The 20539-nt window shown below is 34.0% G+C and overlaps 1 protein-coding gene and 1 long non-coding RNA gene across 2 annotated transcripts; one reads left to right on the top strand and one right to left on the bottom strand.

The window, feature by feature from the left end:
- Positions 1-11784: 11784 nt before the first annotated feature.
- LOC107945092 (serine/threonine-protein kinase BSK1) lies at positions 11785-16172 on the top strand. The gene is made up of 9 exons (XM_016878941.2): positions 11785-12416; positions 12510-12645; positions 12885-13018; positions 13133-13238; positions 13872-13957; positions 14267-14455; positions 14753-14917; positions 15008-15121; positions 15490-16172. The coding sequence occupies exons 1-9, from the start codon at positions 12093-12095 to the stop codon at positions 15742-15744; spliced, it is 1509 nt and encodes a 502-aa protein (XP_016734430.1). The 5' UTR covers positions 11785-12092; the 3' UTR covers positions 15745-16172.
- Positions 16173-16974: 802 nt separating this feature from the next.
- Positions 16975-17773, bottom strand: LOC107945093 (uncharacterized). Its single transcript, XR_001696425.2, has 2 exons — positions 17476-17773; positions 16975-17183 (listed from the first exon to the last, which is right to left on the bottom strand). It is a non-coding gene; the product is annotated as an uncharacterized lncRNA (long non-coding RNA).
- Positions 17774-20539: the final 2766 nt, after the last annotated feature.

Here is a 20539-nt window from a genome sequence, read left to right as displayed (position 1 = left end):
CTTTAGCTTGTGTTGTTATGTTTGATTAACTGTGGAAATATGCATGCTTTATCTAAGTTGAATTATGGTATTAAATGAAAAGTTCCAACTTGTAAGGTAACATTCCGCAACCCTATTCCAGTAACGGAACAAGATATAGGTGTTACAATTTACCACTAGGCCAATTACTCATTCTTGCTATAATTTTACAATATTTATTTTTAAATAAGGCATGACACATACTAAGGTTTGAAACAAAGTTTACAAAATAATAAACATGGTGCAAGGGAAGGTATTCGAACTTAGGTTTCAAGGACAATTTCACTAACACTAAGCCATCAGACCAGTAACTCATTTATTTACCAAACACACAAAGATAATTCTAAAACTGGGGCATTACCACTCCCGATTCACAATCGCAATTCTACTAAACCGATTTTTGAGACGTGACTTCCTTAGAACTGTTTATTTCAAAGCTCGCTCATGTCACATTTTAGTATCACTAACGGGTTCGTTTCTTATTATCGAATTATAAGGGCCTAACTTACATATTAATCATTTTTATTCATTCACATTATGAAGTTCTAATTTACGACTCTTGTTGAGAGTTAATTTGATGTTTAATTACCCATTCACTCCCCCATTATTCTCAAAGTTCTCCTATCATGTTTACACATAAGTTTACTTATGGTCATTTGTTCCACATGTGAGGTAAGCATTTCATTTACATTTCCTTTATTAAGGGCATATAGATTCAGAAGTTTAGATCTCGTATCTAAGTCTTATGGCCTAAATACTTATGAGTTGACCATATTTACCTTATTGTAAAATACTTAATCTTTCATCTTAATTAACTTATCACAAGTTCATTTTATGCCATAAATGACTCAAAATGAAATATCAAAACATAATCATTATTAGTTAGCACATTTTTTCTATTTTTCTCAACTTACTGACTTATAGCCCTTAGTAAACTCTAGTGGAATAGGACTCGAATACTTGGATCCCAACCGATTTCACCAAATATATATTACACTAACTTTGCATCCAACCTAAAGACACCAACATATAAGGCCTAAGGTGCATTAAAGTGCTATGTCGTAGGCAAAATATCTTCATTCAAGTCCATACACACAAATCCCTATGACATGCCATTTGTATCCTAACTATTCCTAGGAAGCTTACTAGGGAAATTAACTAGTAAGACACTTAAACATTTTTTAATCATTTTGTTGGATATAATGTCCTAAGTGTAGTATATTCATTTTTTAAACTTTTATTTTTCGAACAATTTGGTTTAATAAAATATCCATTGTTTACATTAATATTCTTTGAATATTGTCCTCAACAACTTCTGCACACAAAGCAAAATGAAAGCAAATATTAACTCACTAGTTCTCTAACGTTTAACTGATAATAAGTGGTATTACATAGTTAGATCGTAATATGAAAATATAGCTTATATTAGTAGATAACCTAAACATGTCCTTAGTTTAATCGACAATGAGATAATCGATTGAAAGACTAATATGTTGTTTATCAAGTCCACTTGAGGAGATACTTTGTCTTGAGTATCGGAGTAGATGACTCCCAGAAAATAGAGACATAGATGTGACTGATTGGACTGACAGTACATCAGACATGACCCAAGTTAAATAGATCCTAAATTTGTTTATGGATTTATTCACTTGTGATGTTCATAGCGTAACATACCTTAATCTTAAGTGGATGATGGACTATGTATATATGACTTGTATTGTAACACCCCAAACCCGACCTAGACATTATTGCCGAATCTAGTGTGTCACATTGAAGTATTTTTCGAAAACCATGTTTTCATTGAAAACCCTTCTTAAAATTTCAAACTTCTTGCCATTTAAAACTTGTACAAAACCTCAGTTTGCGTTTGCTTATTTTCAATCGAGGTTTATTAAAGAAACGTTGTTACCTTCAAAACCTTATTGTTGCAGAAGCTTAATTCAATACTTCTAATTTACGAAAACGTGTTATTAAAAATTGAGTTGCGGAAACGTAGTGTTAGAAAACAATTATTGTTTTGGAAAACCGTGTTCTACTTCTAGCAGATATAAATCACAATCACCTGAAATCCCAAATTTAAAAACTAGAAATTATAGAAGCCTTATTACAACCCAAATCAAAATCAAAGTGCTTTAGTAAATGAGCAAAACAAAATAAAACATGTGTAGTTGTGTGGCCCTCTCCGAGTCCCTCGCAGCTCTGAACCGTCTAGCGCTGAGGATTACCTGAAAGGTTAAAAACGGGTTGAGTTTACGAAAAATCAGTGTGTAATCCCCTTAATAAAGAAGTAGAAAGTATACAGAAACAAAATCAGTTTGAGTCATTTAACAATAACAGAACAATGTGGGCTTTAGCAACACTCCGTCCTGCCAAACACACCATGTGGGGATAAAATCGACCCACCCAACCAGACACACCTAGATTAGCATCGGTTGTGGCACTAAACAGTATTGCAACAAAGCTGCCAGTAAAATAAAAGGCATATAGCCATTAGTAGGTCCACAGTCGTCTTGGTTGACCCGTGCAACCTTATCAGTACTGTACACTTCCTCCAAATATAACAATCAATCCCCATGCAATATATCGTGACATAATATCATACGTGTATGTAAAATGTCATGCTCAATCATAGTCATACATATCATAGAGCAAATCAATCATACATAACATAAGGCTATAACAATCATTTCATATACTAGGGGTATAACAGTCATTTTACCATATGAGGGTATTTTGGTCATTTTATCCTATGGGGGTATTTCGATTATTTTACCCTATTGTGGTATTTCGGTTATTTTACCCTATAGGGGTATTTCAGTCATTTTACCTTCTAGGGGTATTTTGGTCATTTTACCTTATTTTAGGGTCTCGGTGTAGATATCGACCCCTCAAAAGGTCTGCAGTAGCCTCGAGCGACTCAAGTAACCTAAATGGTCATAACAATGTAAATAGGCCCAAGGCCCATTACTCGGCCCAAGTGGGCCCACACGCTCGTGCGACTCGTTCAGCCCAGTTTTCACCACGGCTATGAGATCTACATATCCCAGTCCAGTATTTGCCACAAATCGTGGATTTCATTCGTGTGGGGCCCACGAGCCCATTGAGCCCACAGGGCCCATTTCGGCTTAACGTGGCCCATTACGGCCTAAGCCCATGAAAATGCTCATGGAGGCCTCCACAGTCTATTGCCCATGATTCGTGGATTTGGCCTAACCGTATTTCTAGCTTTTCGGCTTTTGTCGTTCTACAGTTACAGTGGTGTGTTTACACACCTGATGCGATTTGCAGATTCCCTTCGTTTCGAACACTCTTATTCCGAAAATTAATGATCATCGCACCCTTGGTTCCCAGGTAATGTGCCAATCAACCTCGACCACCACCTACACAAAATTCACCATATTTATATTAGACTCATACTTGACAAACCATCTCAATTGCACCCCACTTACCACTCAATACTATTTCTCAAAAAGTAACAGATGACTCATTATCATACCATAACCACTTACGAACAACGATAAAACAGATTGTAGATCAGAGATGTAGCGTACAAAGAATCGAGAATCGAGATTAATCTATCAATATTAGGCCAATGGAGAGCACTTGAGGGAGAGGAAGAGAAAAACGTGCACTCCCAATTGATCAACGAACCCTTGCTAAAGCCGAGAGCTATTCGACAGAGATTAAAAAAGAAGAAGAGAGAATCGACTAGGAGAGAAAACCGAAAAGAAAAATGCTGAGGGAGGAGAGAAGCTGTATTCGGCCAAGGTTGAAAGAAAAGGAATGAAACCCGAATTCTAACTCTCACCAAATCAGCAACAACCCCAAATCCTAAAAATTCCTCCTCCAATTCGGCTACACACTCTCAATCCACTTCCTATCCCTTAATTTTCTACTATTATCTCTCCACAACAACAACCTCCTCAAATCTCTCCAAATATCCTTCCTCAATTCTCTCTATGACCAGTTCAAACTCCATTTAGCAGTATTTCAATCCAACTCTACCACCTACACGAATTAGGCAGCAAAATAAATACTCTATTTTTTATGCACCACCACTCGAACCTTAGACCCCATGTACACTTTACGCACCCCTTACCACTAGACCAACAACTCCTCTACATCATATTTTAACCACAATAATTTAAGAACCTACTATCTAGATCCAATGATTTTATTCACTTAAAATAAAAAATTTTGTATAAGCCAAAGCTTGAACCTTTGACTTCTCAAACACTTCCAAACACTCCTAAATCACTTAACCATTGAAGCAGACATTCATTTATGTCACTTCCTTGCACAACTAAATATTTATGTGCAGTCTCCTAACTATTCCCTTGATCAAAACCTATTTCTTCTAGGCCCAAAATTTGGGGTGTTACATATACAATTGAAAAGATCAAACTTTTTAAGCACCTTTTTCAATGTAATATGTTGTGATAAAGCTATAGTGCTTTCATCTCGGGTTATTTTAATTCCAAGAATAACATCTGCTACACCCATATCCTTCATAGCAAAGTTGTTTGACAAAAATTTCTTTATGTTTTCTATTTTTTCCAAATTCGTGCCAAAAATGAACATGTCATCTACTTATAAGCAAATTATGACACCTTTTCCATTTTCAAAATTGCTATATATGCACTTATCGAATTCATTTATTTTATAGCCATTAGCTAAAACAACATTGTCGAACTTTTGGTGCCATTGTTTTGGTGCTTGTTTAAGTCCATATAAAGATTTAACAAGCTTACATACCTTATGCTCTTGTCCTGGAACAACAAATCCTTCTGGTTGTTCCATGTACACTTCCTCTTCCAATTATCCATTTAAAAATGCAGTTTTAACATCCATTTGGTGAACAACCAAATTATACATAGAGGTAAGTGATATTAAGAATCTAATTGTAGCAATTCTTGCTACTGGAGCATAGGTGTCAAAATAATCAATACCTTGTTTTTGTGTAAAACCTTTGGCTACCAACCTTACTTTAAATTTATCAATGGTTCCATCGACCTTCATTTTCTTTTTGAAGATCCATTTACAACCTTTTTGTTTGGAACTCGGTGAAAGATCAACTAAGATCCAAGTTTGATTTCCTATTATTGAATCCATCTTATCATTTATTGCTTCTTTCCAAAAAGTAGAGTCTTGAGATTTCATTGCCTCTTCAAATGTAATAGTTAGATTCCGTATTATAACAATAATGTATCTTATAGCATATACTTTCACACTTTCCTTCTACAAAAAAAAACATAATGAAATCTGGTCCAAAATATTTGACCTTTTTAATCCTCTTAGTACTTCTTCTTAATTCTTGACAAGATTCATCATTATTATAAATTTTTTTCCAATGGAATCTCATTTTCATTTGAAGAATGAATCAATTGTTGTGGCTGTAATTTCCTTGATATAGAATTAAATCTATTTTTATCAAAAATAGCATCTCTTGATTCAATAACAGTATTAATTGAAATTGAATCATTTGGTTCAATTACCATGAACCAATATGCCTTGCTATTATGTGCATATCCTATAAATATGCATTCAATTCCTCTTTCACCTAACTTTTTATGTTTAGGTGTTGGAACTTTGACAATAGCTCTACAACCCCAAACTTTCAAATAATTAAGGTTTGGTTTCCTTTTCTTCCATTGTTCATAGGGGGTTATTTTAGTTTTCTTATTAGGAACTCTATTCAATATATGACAAGCTGTTAGAACAACTTCTCCCCAAAAACCTTGTCCAAGACCTGAATATGATAACATTGAATTTACCATTTCAGTCAAGACTCTATTTTTCCTTTCAGCTACACCATTTTGTTGTGTTGTGTAAGGGGCTGAAACTTGATGGACAATTCCAGTGGATTCAAAATAACTTGGATTATAGTATTCTTCACCTCTATCCGATCTTAAGCACTTGATAAATTATTCACACTGAAGTTCCACTTCAAATTTATAAACTTTAAATTTATCAAGTTCTTCATCTTTTGAATGCAATAAATATACATAACAATATCTAGAACAATCATTAATAAAATTAACAAAATATTTCTTTCCACCTAATGTAGGAGTATTATGCATGTCACATAAATCACTCTGTATCAAATCAAACAATTTTGTTTTCCTTTTAACCTTAGTGAATGGGTTTCTTGTAATTTTAGTCAACATACATGTATTGCATTTTTCAATATTATTATTAAAAACATGAATTAAATCTAACTTATACATGTTATTCAATTTTCTATAATTCAAAGACCTAATCTATACTGCCATAAACAAAAAAGATTCAACCATATAAGTAGAAATAGTATTTTTATTCTTATTAATAATATTGAGTTTGAACATACTCTCATACATATACCCTTTCCCTACAAAAATTCCTCCCTTAAACAAAATAAACTTATCTGGCTAAAAAACAAGTTTGAAACCAAACTTATTCAACATAATTCTAGACACTAAATTCTTCCTAACTTCTGGTACATAATATACATCATTTAAGGTTAAAACCTTTCTAGAAGTGAATTGTAGTTCAACAGACCCTTTGCCTTTGATTGCTGCGGTGGAAGAATTTCTCATGTACAAGACATTATCATTGTCACATTATGTGAATTTTGTGAACATACTTTTGTCTTTTCACACATGTTTGGTTGCTCTGGTATCAATTCACCATGTATTATCATCTTGTGCCATATTAATTTCAGATATCATTGCAACAAACTTTTCGTTATTATCAGCCTTAGAAGATGATTTCTTCTTTAAAAATCGACATTCATTCTTGAAATGTCTCGGCTTACCACAATGATAGCATGAGCCATTTTGTTTCTTTTTAAACTTAGGTGCTCTTTCAGTCTGTTTGAACTTTCTCTTGAATGGTTTAGTAGTCTGTACTTCCTCCGTAACATGCACTTTGGCATTTTCAGAATTTAGGTTCTAATCTTGCTTTCGATATTCTTATTCAATACGAAGATGATTTGCCAAAGCCTCAAGAGATATTTCCTCTTTCTTATGTTTTAGAATTCTTTTAAAGTCTTTCCAAGATGGAGGAAGTTTGTCTATTGTAGAGGATACAACAACCATTTCATCCATTTTCATATCATATTACTTGAATTGATTCAACATCTTTTCAATATCACGAAATTGTTCCATAACAGAACGACCATCAACCATTTCATAATTATTGAAACGACTGACAAGAAATTTATTACTTGTAACATATTCGATCATGTATCTTGTCTTCAATTTGTCCTATAATTCTTTAGCGGTGACCTCGTTTTGGTAGGTGTCGAACAACACATCAGATAAACCATTCAATATGTGGCCCATGCACATGTAATCAGCATTGTCCTATTTTTGTCTTTCTCGGGTTGCAGCAACCGATTCGTTTTCATTCTCTTCAGATCTTGGAGTATCCAAAACATAAGCAACCTTCAAAGTTGATAATAAGAAGTGCATCTTTTTCTGCCATCGTCAAAAATTGCCACCATCAAATCAATCAAGTTTGAAAAAGTTGGAAGCCAACTCCCTTAGTGTTCCACTTTCATGTGTTGTGGTAGTCATCATGAAATATAACCTTAAAATTGTTAGTACAAATCTCCGGTGAGGAAAATCTCAAACACACGAACAGAACTTGAACAGAAAAAGAAGAAATAGGACAAGGCTCCAAGGCATGTATCAAGTCACTATCTTTAAGGTTATATTCGCCCCCACCTATCTTCGGTGTGCAAATGAGTTCCAAGCAAATTAACCTCGAGGATACAATGAAGCCAATGACTATTTGCGTTTTGGACTGACGAGAATAGTTCACTACGATTGAGCAATGTATAACAAGAAACTCAATTTTTACAAAGGATTTTTGCAATAATACTTTATAGAATAATCTAATAATATTAGAAAATGAAGGACGGAAAGAAAGAATATTAGAATTTGTTGGTGTATTTTCTAAATGAAATCTCATTCCTATTTATAGGAATTTTCATGTCTCTTTATAGAGACATCTTTCAATAAATGTCTTTCTGAATAATAATGTCTTTAAAATAAACACATAATTATTCATTTAATATTATAACTATTTAAATAGTTATAATTCTTTTTCAAAAAATTAAATAATATAACTTTTAATTAATTACACCCATTCATTTATAGTTATTGAAACACTATAAATATTTGAAAATGTTCCAACATATGAGTTATCCTTGAAACTAGTGATGTTTGGATGGTATTTTGAGGTTTTAATATGTTTGTAAATGTTGTGAATTGATTGGTATATGTTTGAAAATGTTTGATATTTGATAAGTGCGTATTTCTCCAATTATTTGTAATATTTCTCCCTTTGAATTATACTATTTTTGTTTCTAATTATATTATTTATACTTATATTTTATTTATTATTGGTTTACTGAATAATTGGAGAAAAAAGAGCTTAAAGTTTATTTTTGACAAATGTCTGTTTTGAGCCTATAATGTACAGATTCGAAGGGAATTAAAAGATCTAACTAAAGTTATTTCATGGCAGAAGCCCGAAAATTTCAAGAAGATGCACAAAATAACCTGGAAGTTTGATGCAAAGTTGTCAAAATATCTAGAAAAATTATGCCTTATGTAATTAAGGGAACTTTTATACTTTCTCTATTATATTATTTTTTCCCCTACAAATAGACATTATTAGGGGAGATTTAGACTTATTCTTAGTTTTATTTTGTTTTCTTTATTTTATGGGTTTTTAAACCCGCTTTTCTAGTCAAAGGTTTTATCGAAGTTTGATTCAAAATTTGTGAGACTTAAGCGCTTAAGTGTTTTTTTTTGGTATTCATGCATCTTCTATTATAATTACAACTGCTCAAGTTTATTAAATATGTAAGCAATATTTGATATCTTAGAACGATTGCCTTATCAATTAGAATAATTAAATTCGTAATTGTTTAATTCATTCTAATACTAGTGACAAATTGCATAACTCACTTATGTTGTAGTTTACGATTATGTAGTGTGGATGTGTGATCTAGCTTAAATGAACCCCACTGATGTGAGTTTGTTGGTTAGAATTAGGTCTTTGTAGTTCTTAATGCTGTTGGTAAGTTAAATCTTGGGCATTTAGTTACAAGGTTATTTATCAGTTAGGAAATTAATTTCAAACGAGCTGCCTCTTGGTTACCGAACAGGTAATGAGAGATTGGTTTCCCAACACCGAGTCAACAACAAGAACTAATTTGTTAAAGGCATTGAAGTTATCTTTCGTCGATGATTGAATCTATGAATCAAACGGAGATTTTACTTTTGACTAGAGTTTTTCCTTATTGATTTTATTTTATTTTATTTTACAATCTCTTTTTACTTTATTTTAATTTTAAGCCCCTTTATTTTTATTTTTATTAAAGAAATAGAATTATCATTAGTCTCCGTGGATACAATCCTACTTGCTGCTATAAACTAATTTATATGTTTAAATAGGTTATTTTATTTCATTTTTGTAGGTCTCGATAGCCTAACAGTATTGAATTTGACAATTTTGACAGCATTGTCATGACAACGTTAATATTGTTGTCGCAACAACGATGGATCTCCTTCTTTTCTTTCAACAGTGAGGCTATTGTCACAACAAAGCTTTTTTTTTTGTCGCGACAAATAGGTCATTGAATACTCTTGGCAAGTGAATGCCTTTCGGTTGTCACGACAAGGACCCTTCTCGTACTTTTTTCCAAGTCACTTGAGTTTCTCATATTGCCTTTATTCGTTTTGACTTCTAATCACAACCAAATCGTAAGGGATGCTTAGAAATGATTTGTAATACCTCAAATAAGCTTATATAAGTTAAAATGAAGTGTGTAAAGTGAAGCTAGAATTGTAATGACTCAAAGCTCAAGTGTGGCATCTGTTGCTTGGGTTACAGGTAAAACTTGAGTAAAGAGTGTTACAATAGGTAAGGTTAAGTTGTACAGGTGGTTGAGCAATATGTCCCTGATCTTAAGCGGAGCATGTGCATAGTGGAGTAGTTACCCTAAAGAGACATGCTATTAGTGAGGGTGATGTTTTGGCGAAGCATGTGTAACAATTATCAATTGTTGGCGAGGGACAAATAGTTCTCCTTATAGGGTGAAGATCGCGAGGGGAGGAGGTAGTGCTTAAGGTACTATAATGGAGAGTTGGAAGGAGAGGAAGGATGAGAGAGATATAACCAAAGAGCCAGGAAAGGTATATATATGATTGACCTCTCAATGCCATGTGTTGTCTCATAATAGGTAGACCTATCATTTAGTGATTCCTTATTAGGTTGCAATGTGATGTAACATGATGGGGTTACAAGGTATGAGGATGAAAGTGATAACCGTCTTGTTGGTATGGTTGAGTCGTATGAGCCTTAGTCTTAGGCAAAGGACATGCAGGGCGAAATAGTTCCCTTGACGAGGCATGTTATTTGTGCGGGTGATATAGTGAAGGTTTTGACAGAGTATATGTAACAATATTAGTAAAATCATTAATAACAATATTTAACACAATACTTTTACTATAAATTATATATTATTAATAAAAGATATTGCAATTTTAGCCTTAGACTCCAAGCTACTGATGTTATACGATAAAATAAACTAATTAAATAACATCTAAACTCATTTTTGAAGACTTTTTAACAGAAAATTCTATACCTCCTTTGGTTACTAGTGTAATAATATGAGAAAAAAAGAAACTTATTTATTACATATGTATTACAATAGTTTTTCATAAGGTGAAGAATAGTTAGTACAATTTTAAACTTAAAATTAGAAAGATGAGTGAAATCTCTAGAAAAAATAAGACCTCTTTAAAATAAGTAAAAAATATTCCTTATCTTTACTAAAAAATAAATCATGGGAATAGCTAAATGAATGAAAATTTTATTTGAGAAAAGGGAGGTATAGAATTATAATATTCATTAACAAAATCCTTTTGCAATTTTGTTAGGAAGTTGCTGGTTATTGTTTAAATAAACCCAAAGTGGTAGGCTTTAAAAAGGGACAAACTTTGGTATCAGTATTGACTTCTGAAGTGGTTACTTACCCAACAGCGAATAGATTGTTCTTTCATACTATATTATTTTGTTAATTAGTCTTCTTTTTCCCAGCTGGAAAATGAAAGAAAGAAAGCTGTTTATTTAATGTTCTTGCTTAAAAAAATTGCCATGACCTGACATCTAGACACTGCCACATCATCATCTTCATTTGATGGGTTAGCTATTGGTGGAGACCAGAGAATATATGCTTTCTCCATTATTTCAATGCTTAAATCTGTTGTTATATTCTCATAAAAGCTAATTGTAAGTATCTAAAAACAATGAAAATCTTACTATATTTATTAATTTGTTCAAAATAATACATTATGTATAAAAAAATTGAGTTTTTTTCGACTGAATATGAGTTTAGCTCGTATTATATTGCAAAGAAATTAGCTCAAGTTTTATGATATGAATTAAATTAATGGAACATCAATGTGCAAGTTTGGCTGTAAATAAGGGACTAATTTGTTGACCCCTAAACCAAATAAATCTCAACTCAACCATATATATATGTTTCTCGTAGGAGTTGTTGGTTCAATGAACTCTTCCAGTCTTTGGGTTTTTCCGTATGAAAATTACATCGAATTTAACAATTTACAGTGAGAAACACAATCTGAAGAAAAAACAATAATAAAAAAAAACAGTGTGAACTGAAATTAATATAATATATCTTGAAATTAACAACGTTTTATGAGTGAATTATGATTTAACTTGAGAAGCAACTGAGTAATTTCCCGAGGGCTGCATTAGAAAAAAAAAGAAGAAAGAAAGGGACTGCAAACTATAAATATCACTGTCTTAAAGTTGGAAATGATGAACTCCTTTATTACTGCAAGAAATTACAACAATGTAAATCTTGTAATAGGGAAAGTTAGCAGTGCAGCAGCCCTCACGCCACAAGCAAACGAGCAGCCATTAAAACGAGTAATAACGAAGACAAAAGCCCAGATAGATTCTACTCTTAAGTTCTAAACCCATTTTTATTCTTTTCTTTTTTTGTTGTTCATTTTTTTTTGAGAACTAAAAGAGAGCTTCAAGAAAGCTGAATTATGGGTTGCTGTCAATCATCTTTTCAAACAGAGACTCACCCAGAAAATGACCAGACCCAACAACAACAGGAGCCACAGAACCGTAGCCAATCAAGTCCGGGTGCTGTACCCGACCCGGCTGTTGCTAATGGAGTCCCTTCTTTCTCAGAGTTCTCCTTGGCTGACCTGAAAGCGGCCACCAATAATTTCAGTTCAGATAACATAGTTTCTGAAAGTGGGGAAAAGGCTCCTAACCTTGTTTATAAAGGTCGTTTGAAGAACAGGAAATGGATTGCTGTTAAGAAGTTTACTAAGATGGCTTGGCCTGACCCCAAACAGTTTGCGGTATTATTTCTTCATTGTTTTTGATTTAATGTTTTTTTCTCAGTATTTTCTTTTGGTTAGATATTTGAAGTGGGTTTTTATGGATTTGGTTAGGAGGAAGCTTGGGGAGTAGGGAAGTTGAGACACAAGAGGCTGGCAAATTTGATAGGATATTGCTGTGATGGAGATGAAAGGCTGCTTGTTGCTGAGTACATGATAAATGATACTCTTGCTAAGCATTTGTTTCACTGTCAGTTCTCATTCTCCATAAATTTTTGTTTTAGTTTCTTGCTAATTTAATGAGTTCCTGTAATCCATAAAGAACTTATAAGCTATGCTAGAGGTGGATTTTTCTTAGTAAGTTTGATATAAAGGGTAACATTCTTTGATCTTTTTCCTTTTCTAGTTACATGCTTGTAAGTTGAATATATATATCTGGACCTTCTGATTATCTCAGGCTAAGTTTGGATCTTTGATCACATTATACAGGGGAAAATCAAACCATCGAGTGGGCAATGCGATTAAGAGTAGCTTTCTGCATTGCTGAGGCTTTAGATTATTGTAGTAGCGAGGGTCATCCATTATACCATGATCTAAATGCTTACCGGGTTATTTTTGATGAGGTATTGTCTCTTGAATTTGAGAATGCTTATTATGTATAGGCTTTTTTCCTCCACTTCCTCTATGATTAACTATCAGTGGGCCAGTAATTGATTTCTTTCTAATGGATTTTGTAGGATGGTGATCCACGTCTTTCATGTTTTGGCCTGATGAAAAATAGCAGGGATGGAAAAAGTTATAGTACTAATCTTGCCTACACACCTCCAGAGTATCTTAGAAATGGTAATTCCTTTGCTAATTTTTTTATTTGTTGTTTGTCTTAGCGTCCAAATATAAAGGACTTACCTGCTATTTATCTCTGGATTTACTTTGGTCCTTACTCATGTTACTCCACATAACTGGTTTCTATCCAATCCATCAGTTTGCTGCAAGTGCTTGCATGCTTTCCCAGTAAAAGATCTCTCTTCCTTTTTCGTTTCATCCTACTGTTCTTCAATGAAGTTGAGTAAACTATGTGAAAGATGTTACCAACTTTCTCGAACTTCTGTTGTTTCAGCAGTTACTGGTGGAACTCCTAGAGATTTTTGTTTCTTAGTCACTTTCACCGGCAGAAACTTGGTTGGTACTTTTCATAGAGCTATAATATGGAACTTGAGGCCAGGCTTTTTATGAAAATGGATTCTGTCGTTAATTGTTTATTGCTATATATTTGGTGCTTACATGGATGAGTTGTTCTGTTCTTTACAAGTAAATCATCTCTGATTAGTTGTTTATCTGCCATTGTATAGCCTGAGCCATTTTCTAATGTTACATGATGTATGAGAGCTGTTTTCTCTTTTCAAACTGCACGATTATTTTCATTGAATTTTCTTGAACTGATGCTTCTTGTTATTGCAACAATTTGGTAATTTGTAGGGAGAGTCACCCCTGAAAGCGTTATTTACAGCTTTGGCACTGTTCTTCTTGATTTGATAAGTGGGAAGCACATCCCTCCTAGTCATGTAAGTAGATATAAATGGCTTATATTATGGTAGAAAGGATTCATATATAGTGTTCTGTAGGTTTTCTTTCTTTTTCAAAATTCTGCAACTCAAAATCAGTTACCTTATGGGCTCTTGCAATTATTGTCAATGAGCGCTTGCTCTTGAAATTGCAAGTTAATGATTTAACAGCTATACTCCAATTCCCATTTTTCTGATTAATTTAAGTACTTTATTTTTCCATTTTAAGATCTGCTTTTCTCATGTTTTTACCTGTTCTACTACAATACAAACTTCAGTTTTATTATTGATGGCCATGCGTGTTTGCAGGCACTCGATATGATTCGAGGTAAAAACATCATTCTACTCATGGATTCACATTTAGAGGGGAAATTTTCTACAGAGGAGGCAACCGTGGTTGTTGGCCTTGCCTCTCAATGTTTGCAATATGAACCCTGGGAACGGCCCAGTACGAGGGACCTTGTCGCTACACTTGCTCCATTGCAAACCAAACCTGATGTAAGGAGCTTTCCTGCTTTTACCTATTCAACTTCGTAAATACGTAAAATTTTTAATTAGGGGTGATCCAAATACTTAGGGCCTGGAGGTCACATTTGGTCCCTTTAGTTTAGGGTTGAAAACTTTTCACATAGATGGTTTCTGCAGTAATAAAGTTTGTTCAATGGCCTAGGTATGCTGAAAAGAAAATTATGAGTATTGTATGCAAGTCATCCGAGATACTTAAAGGTCTTCTGTATCAATGCTTCTTTATGTACTTCCCTTTAGGTCCTGATTATTTGTCTCTTGGTCTTGCAGGTTCCATCTTATGTCATGCTCGGAATCTCAAAGTATGAGGAAGCTCCACCAACACCGCAGCGTGCACTTTCACCAATGGGTGAGGCCTGTTCACGACATGACCTCACAGCGATTCATCAAATATTGGTAATGAATCACTACAAGGATGATGAAGGGTCAAATGAGGTGAATGACTCGTTTGAATGAATCCTCCATGACCATTCCTTTCCCTTTAGTCTTTTTCTAAGAAGTTTATTTATTTGTGGATTGGCTCAGTTATCTTTCCAAGAGTGGACCCAGCAGATGAGAGATATGCTTGAGGCTAGGAAGCGAGGGGACTATGCATTCCGTGATAAAGATTTCAAAACTGCCATTGACTGCTATTCCCAGGTTAAAACTTTAACTTTCTTTCTTTGATTGAGAATTTGTCAATGATGCTCTCTTGCTAAGTTATTGTTTTGACACTTAAATACCGTGACAATTGAAAATGTATTAATGGAATTTTCTGCTTGTTCGATGGGGTTCGTATTTTAACTTTCTCCAAAATTAAATTTGTATTCATCAAAGATCAGTTATCATAGAAGCAAGCAGCTATTCTGACCAAAATGAACTTTATGTAATTGTGGGTTTATGCTTTAAGTTGACCCTCTTGAGCATTCAAATTCATGCTGTAATTAGGCTTATGTTAAACCATGAGCAGTATTAAACCATCTTGATCTGGTATGGAAACCTTAAGGTTGTTATCTCTTTCTACGCAGTTCATAGATGTTGGAACCATGGTATCCTCCACGGTTTTTGCTCGGCGCAGTCTGTGCTATCTATTTTGTGACCAACCAGATGCTGCCCTTGCAGATGCAATGCAAGCACAAATTGTGAATCCTGATTGGCCAACAGCCTTCTACATGCAGTCAGTTGCCCTTGCCAAACTAGACATGCAAAAGGATGCCGCGGACATGCTGAATGAAGCTGCTGGACTTGAAGAAAAGAAGCAACGAGGCGCGAAGGGATCATGAGACCACAGATCTAGTATTGATCTTAAAACCCTGTACCCAATCTTTCTGAGGCTGCCCAAAGTCCATGTAAAAATGTGAACTTGGAGGCTCCACCGTTCAGCTACGTGTAACACAAATCTTTGTTGGTCAATGATAGGGTTCCTGAAGCACTTCTCAGTATCTCTTATAGAAGCAGTGAAAGGCAGTCCAAGACAGTTTTGCTATTAAGCATGCAGTATGTATGTATGATGGGAATCATGCTCAATAACTGCTCTGTAGGTACAAACAAGTGTTGCTATTGTGTACTCTTGTCTGATTGTCTCCTTCATTTGAAGGAACCAATTTTCATGTTAAAAAAAAAAATGGGGGAAATCTTCTTGTTGTCTTTTGCTTGTCTCGGATCCACCAAGTGAATGGCAACATATCAGATAACTCTTCCACCTTTGATATCTGCAATTGTTTTGACATAAATTTTCGCCACTATTATTCCGACTCCTCATGTTCTAAACTGTGGAGGCAAGAACAAGATAGGAGGCAAAGCTTAAATGCCAGTCCATTTTGTGTTTATGTTTTGTCTACGGTAAGAAGCATTTTTTCCCTTTAATATGATCAGAGCTTGAGGTGGAAGGTGCATTGACTTATCAAATTGTAGATTGAAGCCTTTTGTCTTTTTGGTCTAAAAAGAAAAACATGTTTTCTACAGCTTTAAACCAAAAACCCAATTTTCAAGCTCGTTCAAACAGTTTGCCTTGTAGATCCCATCCACTTTTACTCAAATAGACGAGCATCTGTGTAGGCTAAAATCCAATGAAACAGCCTCTTCATCATCTCATTCAATCAACCAAAAACTAAATGACCTTAGAGATGTTTATGATTTGGTTGATAGTTTGCTTCAATTGCCTCACTCACAGAATTCCTTAGCCCAACAACGCACTGATAAACAGGTTGATGAGTTGTTGAATGGGTCTCTCAGGCTCTTGGATGTGTGTGGTGTAGCCAAGTCTGCTTTATTGCAGGCCAAGGAAGATACCCAGAAACTTCAATCAATTTTGAGAAAAAAAGGTGATGAAGCTGAAATTATTACTGAAGCTAAGGGATACTTAGCCTCAAGGAAGAAAGCAAAGAAGTGAATGAACAAGTCTTTGAGAGATTTGAAGATTAAACCTGACTTGGAAAATGATGTTGAAGCTACACTTAACATGTTGAGAGAGGTAGAGGGAGTTACCTCTCATTGTGTTTGAATCATTCTTGTAATACCCAATTTTTACCTGGCCCGCACCAAATAAATAAAAACAAATACAGTGTCCGATTACAAACGGGCCACAAGGCCCAAACCAAAACAAAGCAGAGGCCTGAAACTCGGTGGCCCAAAATAGATGAAGAAACCCTAGGGTTTCTAAGGATCAGTAGCGCCGCAACTCAAACCTTCCCCAAAGGCCGAATCTCCACACGATCTTCACCTACAAACACAAGAAAGGAAAGAAAATCAAAGATTTCGAAATCAAATCAAATAGATATTAGCAGATTTCTTTGTATATTTTACGATGGCTATAAAAGCAATCTGAACACACTGTAATAGGGAGGTGAATTCGAAAATCAAATAAAAACAGAAGCTTTTATTTTCGCAATACAGAGAGCATAATCGATTAAAGGTTGATACTTCTAGTTCTATTTTATTTTTCTGTTATATGTATTTATTTTTATCATTTATATACATATAAATAATATAAATACAAAAAAGAAAGAAATAACCTGAGTTTTAAGCCCTGATCGCCGTGAACGGCCGAGGAACCGTCTCCGAGGAAAGACGGTCGGAAATCGAAAGGTTTCTTGGGCTTTTGAGGTGTTTCTTCGAATCTTTTGAGGGTTTTGAGCTCGGATTTGCGTTTAGGGGCTTCGAAGGGACCGGATCTGAGATTCTCCCTTTTTTGGCGAACGTATACGGCGGTGCTGGCACCGGAGATCGGCGGCCGGCACGGTGGCCGATGACCGAGCCTTAGGCCGGTGCCCGGAGGAGAGGGGAGAGGTTGAGAGCCTTTTTTAGAGTTTTGTTTTTAAAGAAAGGGAAAAATGAATTTTTTTTTAAGGTTGTTTGACTTAAAAAGCCTAGTGAAACGTATTGGATGTGACACGTTGATTTCTCGAGATAAATATTTTTTTTAAAAAATAATAAAAGGGAATATTGAATGTTTGGGATTTTAAGAAATCGTGCCCTAACGTATTGGGCTGCGATTTCTTCATAAATTTTAAACAATTAGATATTTTCTTAAATTTTATTACACGAGTTTTTGACTAACTCATCAGGAAGAGAATAAAATATTGTGCCCTAACGCATTGAGTGTGATATTTTCCTTTTCCAAAATGAGAAAGTCTTAATAAATAATTTAATTTAAATAAAGATCGTATTTATTAACTCTCGACATTAAGACACTAATTAATCAACTTGGTACCAAATTTTGGGCGTTACGAGGGTGCTAATCCTTCCTTGTGCGTAACTGACTCCCGAACCCATTTTTCTAAAACTCGTAGACCAAATTCGTATTTAGTTGATCCAATCACACCATAATAAAAGATTGGTGGAGACTCCCAATTTTTATTTTTATTTTTTAAAATCGACAACTAATTTTTATTTTTTTTCCAAAATAAAAAAATGGTTTCGACAATTCTGTATTAGATCAATGGCGCAATGATGCAACCAAGCAGATGCACTCCAATCCCGTAACTTGCGAGGGAGAAGCAACAGAAACCAACGAATTCAAGAAAGTGAATGCAGTTTTGAGCACTCTCATTGATTACATGGCTAGAAAATGTAGCAACATGAGCACTGAGAATGCACAAATTGAGTTGGAATCATTTTGAAATATTTTCAAAATATATATAGTATTTCAATAGTTGCAAATGAAAAGTTAGTAACCAAAAGTTAATGTCAGTTGGTTTTTAACAAAAAAATTGTCACTATTTATAGTGATGAGTTATGTAATAATAAATAGTAATAATTATTCAAGTAGATATGTATTGAATAATTATATTTATTGCTAAAGATGACTATTCGTTTGGAAAGTTATGACCCTAAGAAGAGACATAAGGCCTCCTATAAATAGGAGTGAAATTTTATTTATATGATATACCAAAAAAGTATAGAAACAAAGTTTCTTTTTATTCTCCTACCATCTTTTATATTCCTAGATTGTTTTATAAAGAAATATTGCAGAAATTCTTTATAGAAGTTGATATCCTTTTTATGCTCCGCTTAGTGCTTAGTGGATTGTTTCCGTTAGTGCAAAACATAGATAGTCATTGGGCTTCATTGTATCTTTGAGGTTCATTTGCCAATAACTTTTTTGCACACCATAATATAAGCAGGGCGAATAGATCCTTAAAGAAAGTGACATTGATAAATGTATTGAAACCTTCATTAACTTTCATAAGTTCATTTTTATCCCCACAAACCAACAATTTTATGAGAAATTAAATAAAATGTCTGTTCATTATACTTTCACATGACACTACAAGCATGGTACTATGAGGATGGCTATCGACAAATTTGGTTGCATCGAGGTCAATGATCTTGTCAAAATTTGATTTAGAAGAAATCTCTATCGCAAGGAAATGTATGTCCAATTTATTGTTTTACTCATTTTGAATGAATTAAATTTCAGTAGTTCTTATATAGATAGTGTTGAATAAAACACGTTAGCGAAAAAAATAGATAAATATAAATAAATATTTATATATAAAATAAAATATAAGTAGAATAATTTTTATTTCAATCGTCAAATAATTAAATCAATAAAAACCGTAACAAAAAGTTGAAATCAAAAGAAAGAATAGAGATTTTACTAAACGTTGAGGCCTATTAAACATAGTTTCCTTAAGACAGATTCGGCCACTCCAACGGTACTTGAGAAACGTTGGTCGAATGTCTCCTAGGATACAACAACAACAATGATCAAAGCAGTAGCACCTCTGCGGTGATCAACGAATGAATGTTGTCTTTTTCTATCACTGGAACGTTGAAAAATATGGAAAGGATAAAGAAGAGTTTTGAGAGCAAAAGAATTTCGGTGTGAGAGAGTATTAGTGTCGGAAAAGTTCTACAGAATACATAGCCTTTTTAGGCATTTAATAGGGAAATTTGCCATCAAAGGAGCTACCAAATCAATTTGATTAAAAATTAAATCAAATTTATTGGAATCAAATAAAATAAGATAATGTCCTTATATAAACAGATTATGTCTGAGGAAAAATAATTGCGTGTTGGGCTAAAATATTCACAGGCCCATTTTGGGCCTAACCGGTCCTAACATTTCACGTCACCTACGTCGTGCAAGTGCACCCCAATCCCGCCGGGTTTGGACCTGCACCCCTCTACGCGCAAGGCAAGGTTTCAAGCTTAGTCATTCAATCACCCTTTAAGAGGGTTCCTGTAACAGCCCGATTTTAACCCTAATCGGAATAGTGGTTTCGGGACCATAAATCCTAGTTAGAAAAATATTTTAAAATTATTTTCTATGTTTATTATGTATGAATTTACTTGTGTGAAAATTTCGTGCTTTAATTTTGTCGTTTGAGTGTCTGATTAAATAAAAGGATTAAATCGCGTAAAATAAAAATTTAGTGGTTATTTCTAAAAGGGCCGAATAGTGGTTGTTCTTTAAATATGGGGGTTTTATGTTGCAATTTGACCATTGAAAAGATAGTGGACGGCATTATGTTTATAATATATAGTTTTATTATTATTTATAAAGGTTATAATAATAATTTATATATTATAATGTTATTATAATAAAAACAAAACATAAGAAAGTGGCCATAT

Source organism: Gossypium hirsutum, chromosome D12 (genome assembly GCF_007990345.1).
Source record: "Gossypium hirsutum isolate 1008001.06 chromosome D12, Gossypium_hirsutum_v2.1, whole genome shotgun sequence".
NCBI lineage: Eukaryota > Viridiplantae > Streptophyta > Magnoliopsida > Malvales > Malvaceae > Gossypium > Gossypium hirsutum.
The sequence above is the reverse complement of the archived record's forward strand: the minus strand, read 5'-3'. Positions and strand labels throughout refer to the sequence as shown.

Bases quoted from the DNA above. Each gene is read 5' to 3' on its own strand.
- LOC107945092 (XM_016878941.2), top strand. From the start codon at position 12,093: ATGGGTTGCTGTCAATCATCTTTTCAAACAGAGACTCACCCAGAAAAT. The intron at 12,646-12,884 runs GTCAGTTCTCAT...CACATTATACAG, and splicing joins TGCTAAGCATTTGTTTCACT to GGGAAAATCAAACCATCGAG. The intron at 14,456-14,752 runs GTAAGGAGCTTT...TTGGTCTTGCAG, and splicing joins CATTGCAAACCAAACCTGAT to GTTCCATCTTATGTCATGCT.